This window comes from Aplysia californica, unplaced genomic scaffold (assembly GCF_000002075.1).
Source record: "Aplysia californica isolate F4 #8 unplaced genomic scaffold, AplCal3.0 scaffold00237, whole genome shotgun sequence".
Classification (NCBI taxonomy): domain Eukaryota; kingdom Metazoa; phylum Mollusca; class Gastropoda; order Aplysiida; family Aplysiidae; genus Aplysia; species Aplysia californica.
Window position 1 is genome coordinate 780308 of NW_004797507.1, and position 7500 is coordinate 787807.

Here is a 7500-nt window from a genome sequence, read left to right on the forward strand (position 1 = left end):
TCATCTCATCTCATCTTATCTTATCTTATCTTATCTTATCTTATCTTATCTTATCTTATTTTATCTTATCTTATAACCGTTGTCCTAACCCACAGCCCTGAAATGCAAGCTGTACACTGCATGGCTGACTTTTTCGCCTTTACAAGAACGTCCAGATAGCTCCGCTATGATTAGAACCACGGTACTTACGAACCTTTTCATAATTTACATGTTTTCCAAATCGCTAGATCTACCTCAGAATTGCAAAGTTTTATCTGACCGTTTTTGGGGCCGTTTTGAGTTACTGTTTGAGACCATGAGGTCAGAAAGCAAGTACTTTATCCGCTGTGTCAGAATCGTAAGATTAATCTGAGTCGTTATCAAGATATTTCAAGAACTGCGTTCGAAAAGATGAAACTCAAAGTGTTTGACGTCAAATGTGAGGCAGCGTGGTGGAATCAGACTATCGTTAATTTTTGGACATGTAGAGTTATTGGTGTCATCTTAACGTTTCTTCATCAGTCCTTATTTGTATGAAAAAAGTATCCATTTATCTTGAATACAAGTTGATATACTTGCAATTGAAGGGGGGGGGGGGAGGACTCTGATTAGTAGTAACAATAGTGGCTGTTGCAGTTGTTTTTGTTAATTGAAGTTAGAGGCTCACCAGGTGCCTTGAACTTTTGAGAGTGGTTTTGCTTTTCATGGTTTTGCCAGTAATACAAGTAATTGGAAGGTTCGACAGAACTAGTTTTACTCTTATTTATTATAATTTCTCCTTTGTTCCTGTCTGTCTGCTTTGCTTTTTCACACACACCTCAGAAGGCGGTCTTGTGTTTCTGAAACAACTGAAGATGGACATTCAGAATTGGGGTAGTTGTTGAATGGGAGGTCCCTTGTCATTCTCAAGAGAGTCCGGTATTGTTACTTTTCAGGGAGCTGTGAGGACTATATGACGATGAATTGTGTCCTGTCACAGAGAAAAAATGCTTTATAAATATGCAAAACAAAACAGTCCGTAATCGGTGTTCTACTCTTTAATTTCCCAACGCTCGTTTGAATTTAGTTAAGGGTAGAACCACATTTCCAACTTCACTCTCTCTTGGAAAATTCAAGACACAAAACTTTGTGCGTAGTCTTCTTCTGCTCATCTTTTCTTGTCGCCGGAGAACTGAGGCTAATTATCCTTTAGAAGATTATGTTTATTTTATGTTTGTTTACTTGTTTACTTTGTACTCCACACTTCTTCCTTGTTGCATCATTTACTTCTTTGCCATCCCTACCGCTGTGATATATCATTTTACCTTCATCCACTCTTTCTCTGTTCCTATGCAGAATTTCTAGTGACAACAAAGTTGACTACTTGTTTTGACTACAATTTTAAGCTATTATGAATCATTTTTGCTTTACATTCGCAACAGAAAAGGGACATTAGATTTAAAATGAAAGAAAAGAGGACTCGGGAATTTATACTAAATTTGAACTCCTTGCTTCTTTTAACTCTCCGCCCCCCACTCTCTCCACCACAGGACCGTGCAGCCAATTTGGTGGTGCGTGTGCTGACCTCCTTCAAAGGAGACATTGACCAGTGCGTCAAGTCTCTGGATAGCAAAAATGTCGACACACTGATGAAGTACATCTACCGGGGATTTGAGATGCCTTCTGAGAACAGCAGTGCTGTCCTCCTTACCTGGCATCAGAAAGTGAGTGGATTATTGCTGAAATACTCTGAAAGAGACAGATTTTTGTTTTTTAGATAAGATAAGATTTATCTTTATTGTTAAGACACTAACTAATCTGTTTTCTTGGTGTTTAACCACATGCATGCGTGAACATACACATGCGCACATACACTCACACACACACACACACACACACACACACACACACACACACACACACACACACACACACATACACATACACTCACAATGCATGTGTCATGGTGAAATAAGGCACTCATCAAAATAATGAAATCAAAGAAAACTACATACTGTTATTGTGCAAAATACAGACGATCCTGCTGTGAGTAATGTGGTCCAATCTTTTTATAGCTGCAGCTTTCAAAGAGAAAACTCAAACCGAACAGTACTATTTTTTTTGTACATTCAACAATGGTTTTTTAAAGTATAACGAAGCACACACATGCTTGCACCAGTACACCCAACCACAGACAGAGACTTGGTAAACTTAACCTTGTCTATCTTTGTCCTTTGCTGAGGAGATATCATCAAGCTGCTACCTTTTTGGCCTGAGTGAAACTGAGGCCAAAATACAACTGATGAACCACTGAACTCCTTGACATCTGCTTAAGTATAGTGATGTAAGATTAAAATTATACTCCAAATCATTTCAAAGAAAAAAACTGCATTTGGCCTAAGTCGACTGTGACATTGATTTTCCCTTGTAATTTGGCCTAAGTCTGGCATAGGCCAATTCGTCTCTCTTTCATTTTAGTGGGCAAGTTTCTTACTCCCAGTCTTGGGTCTAACTGTCCATTTCAGTCTTTTCAAAATGGCCTAAGTCTTTCAGAATTTAAAAACGAGAGAAAAACAATTTTGCTCAAGTCATTTCGCTAAACGGCTTAAGTCAGAGGCCACAGTCATGAAACGGCCTGTGTCAGTCACATCCCATAATTTTGGTTTTTATTGGAAAATAACTTTCAGCAGTAATGAGGGACGATAAATTAATTAGCTCTGGAAATTTTGGGCTGTAAGTGCATTTTTCAGTTACTGAGACAGTTTAAAAAAAAATTATCTCTGAAGTGTAAGAAATGACTTGGGCCAAAAAGGTAGCAGCTTGACGATATGGTCACTCCAAGTAATGATGCTGTGTAGGGTTTTTCATCCACTTCTTCTACTTGAAAAAGAATAAACTTTGTTGAAGAACCAATGGTTTTTGTACCAATATATTTCGGAAGATTGTCAAGTTTCAACATTTGTTTGATTTCGTTTGTTTTTAATTTCGCGGTATGTCAATAGTCAATATGTTGACCAGCCTGAACGCAATCCTACTGCCAATACACTCTTAGCTTTGCCAGATTCTAATTCTTTTGCTTTTCAGTTTCTATTTTACGTAGTCAGACATTTCTGTAGTTTTGTTTTGGAAATTTATGTTTAGATTTTAGAACATTTTTTTGGATAGATCTATATTCATCTTTGAATTTCCTTACTTTTTCGTGGACACTTAAAAAAAATATCTCTGAAGTAATGATATGTATGACATTGTTTAGTTTTGTTGTTGCTTTTTTTCCCCCAGGCATTTGCAGCAGGTGGTCTGGGCAGCATAATGCGGGTAATGACTGACAGGAAGCGAGTGTAGCTGCAGTCTGGGACGTCTGTGTTTGCATGTTTTGATGATGGACTTGAAAGTTTTAAATCTGTTTTTTCTTTTTTTTTTCTGCTTTTGTTTTAAGGAATTGACTTGTGAGAATGTTTCCTCATCTGTAACACATCTTCAAGTTGTTTGCCACGCCCACATTATAATTAAAAACCTGCAGCAGACATCAAACCTTTGGCGAGGGTACGCTGTGCCGTAGCTTTCATCCGGAATATTATCATCTTTTCATGTGATAGGAGATAGATTTTTTTTTTTTTCTGTAATATCTTTTATTTTTGTCTACTGTTTTTGATCTCATCGCTTCAGAAAAGTGGGTGTCTGTGCCTTTTCTGCAATGAGATGATATTTGGTTTTAGGTTTCGTGTATGGCTGCATAAAGTTTTTGAAAAACGCAGAGCATCTTGCCCGGCTGTGATGATGGTTCCTCTGTAGGTGTCTTTTTTCTTGTTGTTTTAGCAGAGGACGGTGAGATAGGGGTCCTTCAGGTTATAGCTTGGTATCAATATCTCTAGATGAATATTTATAATTGAATGTTTGTTAGCTTCATTAATAAAAGAATTATTTGATATGATTTGGGTTGATAATTGTTGTCGCAGTTGGAAATATAAGCTGAGGTATGCTGAATTTGTCAGGTATGAGTACATTTTTCTTTAATTGATTTTGGGCAGAAAAAAATGGTTTTCCTGGGTATTTCACTTGAGTATGTAAACTTTTGAAATAAATGTCAACAGCCTAGGTGTTTCCCAAATGTTTGGTCAGGAGAGTTTGTTTAATTTTTTAGTAGAGCCTAGTGTAGCATTAGTGTTTATTTACAGTTTTGCATTGCTTTTTCTTGTCAACAGAGGGCTAGACAGCCGAGCTTTGCCAGCTATTTTTATTATTATTCCTTTTATTCTGTGCACCTTGTGATGAGATGTTGGTGACACGAGGGTGCCTTTTCTTTTCTCCTTCTTTTAAACCACTTACGTTTAATTTCCTTACGTCTGAAAGCTCACTAGTAGGTTTCGGATAGTTTAAATTGTGTATCTTGTATGACAGTTATCATGTACTGTTTTGTGGAATGATAGTCAACTTGCCTTTTGGGTGCAAATCAATAAGTTGTAGAAGTCTTTCCTGGTGTTGGTGGTTGCTTTGTGTTATTTCAGGAGTGTCTGACTGGCTGCTTTACGTGGTGTTCCCTGTCTTTTGACTCTCTGTGTTTAAAACAGAGAACCAACTGCCATTTTTGTCTGTGCTCGATTGGACAGAAGGAAGACTTCTTTTAAAAATATTGAGACTAGGGTCCTTCAGATTTGATTTGCACTCAAAGAAGTCCTAATTTATACTACATGGAGAGCTAGTATTGTCTTGAGCGAATGATTGCTGCAGTTTGAGGATTTTCGTCCAATTAGAAAATATATCTCTATAATTACTCATGAGCCAATGGAAGGATACAGTTTGAATTCTCTTGAAAACCTTTGGAGTTATAGAAATGCTTTGAAAAACAAAACATGAGCCTTAAGAGTGTAACTGATTTCTGTGTGTTTGATTTGTCCACATTCCATGTATTTGTATTTTAGTTTTGGGGGAAATATGAATGTTAAGTGCTTCAAAGTATTTCTGAGTATTCTGTGCTTGCTGAAACTGATTCCAAACCGGTCAAAAAACCTTTACGTTTTTGGTATAGAAAAGGAATACTGTGGCTGGAAAGGCGAACGGGAGTTGTGGGATGAGAAAGGAGTACGAATATTTGCTCTCTCTCTGTCTCTCTCTCTACTCTATGTGCACAATTTCATTGAGGATTAATTTTGGTCACAAGACATGTTCCTCTCTACATCTTGAGGAAGGTTAAGGAAGGAAGGTTAAGGAAAGCCACTAGGAGGTTTAAGTGCTATAGCTTATATTCTGTATGAATCAATGTGGTTGCTTGACTTTGTCTTCCACGTTGTTGTTTGTGCTACAGTGTGGAAGTAGGTGTGATCTAAGTCATGTTGATGGGGACGAAAAAAGACCTTCATTTAAGAAAATGAAAAAAGGAAACAATTTAGGTACGCTCTTTGGTCGTTCATCGTGTTGGCAGAATTCAATTTGTTTTACCCAGGTTTTCAGTCTCGTTCACACAGCAGTTTACCTTCCATGTTGGCGGCCAGACAGCGAGAACTAACTCCCTGAATAGTGGACACAGAACCGCCAAGTACTCTGATAAGATCGGAGCTAACCTTTTTTTTTTGTCTTTGGAACACTGTTTTCTTTTTAAAATTCTGTTTCCATCTGTCTTACGCAACTTGGCATAAATGATGTCAAAATGCTCATGTTTATTTGCATGTAAATTGCGCATTTGCACTATGCAATTTGCATGCAGATTGTGTATTTGCAATAAACATTTATTTGCCACATTCAGTTCGCAACGTAATCTGAATTTACGGAGATGTTTTTCCTCCCCAAACTTTAAGTTTTTGAGGGAGGATCCTGAGGAAAATTCTTTTTTTTTTTTTTTTTTTTTTTTGGCTAACGGAGGGGTTGGCAGGTCTGTGGGCAGGGCAGTGTTTGTTTGGTCAACTCTTGGAATATATTGCAAGGTTTTCTTCGCTCTATTTATATGTGTTTGTGCTGCAAGTATTAGTGTGCGTGTGTTTGTGTGATTGAGTGTGTGTGTGTGTGTACTTGTATTTGTTTAGGATGTTTGGCAGACAAGCAGCATTTCTTGCGCTACACGTATTATTATTATGGCAAAATGTTACTCTGTTATTCCTCTTTTATTCTTTCGGATCCTGTTATCGCATGATAAGACATTAACTAAGTTCAGGTTCGGTACATACCTTGAATACGAACAATTTGTACTCACTCTTGCAAACCTTGAATATGTTCATGATTTCTTGTATATGTCAAAATGAATAAAATTATAAATGCACGAGGAAGATTTCTGTTGTAGTTGTGACGTATTTGATTACGGTACTCTTTTCAAGTGAAGTTGTCATCATTTTGTTTTCTTTTATTCCGGAGGGATTTGTTTTTGTGGTGACTTTATTTTTCTTCCCTTGTTCTATTTCTTGTCTCAGTTTTATCTGGCTCTAGTTTGTTGTAGTTTTGTTTTGTATTTATTTTTGTTTTGTTTTGTTTGTTTTTTGCTTTTGTTTTCTACTTCCTTTCTTCTGTCTTTAAATGTTTGACTTCTCAACTGTTGTTTGGAGGGCGGCTGTGGTTTTACCTTCTTTTCTCTCCCTCTTTTTACTTTCCTTTTTTCTTAGCTGTTTGTTTACCTCAAACAGACTTAGTGATTGGTTGACGGGTGCTCTGGTGTGGTTTGCTCCTTCTTTCCTATCAAACATCTATCGTCTTTATCTCCCCTCCTTCTTTTTTGTTTATGTTACTCTCTAGTAACACATCTATTCTTTGGCACTTATATGACCTTATTGTGTTGCAAGTGCAGATAAACTCTTACTAGTGGGTGGTTGACGGGTGCTCTGGTGTGGTTTGCTTCTTCTTTCCTATCTAATATCTTTCATCCTGATCTCTCCTTCTTTTTTTGTTTGTTACCCTCTTGTAACACCTCTAATCTTCGGCACTTCTATGACCTTATTGTGTTGCAAATGCCGTAAAACTCTTACTAAAACTAAAAACTCTTACTAAAACTAAAACAGAAGTAGCACTGCTTTATCCAATAACCCAAGAGATTTTGACGAAGGGACACAACCGCGGTTTTAACGCTTTATGAAAACTTAATTACACAGCTACTTCCCTTTTGAATCTAACCACCAACAGCGGGCAGAGACCCCAAATGGAAAGGAAGATACTGGGTATAACAATAAGAACACAATATTATTAATTAGAATTGTGTCACAACACGGTGGAGTCAGGCGCTCGTCAGTTTTTAGGCGTCTGGCGTTATTGGTATCATTTTATGGTTTGTTCATTTGTTTGATTTTGATGAAATTATCCATCTTTCTTGAATAGAAGTCAGGGGCGAAGCGTCTATATAATCAAATAATCACTGCTTCCCTTCCTAATTTTGAAACGTTGTAGCAGTCAAATTCACCCATAAACGTAAACGTTATAAATTAAATGTAAAAAGACGTTTCATAATCAACAATGAACAGTATGCCTAACATTCAAAACGGTTTCACTGCCACAGAAATAGCCTGCTCACCCCTCTCGGGCCACTCCATAAGCAGTCACAAGCTTTGATTAAATAAGCTTAAAGTG

General features: G+C 37.3%; 1 protein-coding gene across 1 annotated transcript in view; it reads left to right on the forward strand.

Moving 5' to 3' along the window:
- LOC101859573 (actin-related protein 2/3 complex subunit 5-A) overlaps positions 1-6215 on the forward strand; it is an 8287-nt gene extending 2072 nt beyond the window's left edge. The window contains exons 4-5 of the mRNA XM_005100138.3: positions 1509-1682; positions 3238-6215. Of these exons, the coding sequence (XP_005100195.1) occupies positions 1509-1682; positions 3238-3300 (237 nt within the window). The 3' untranslated portion in view covers positions 3301-6215. The remainder of the gene's footprint in view (positions 1-1508; positions 1683-3237) is intronic.
- The last annotated feature ends 1285 nt before the right edge of the window (positions 6216-7500 follow it).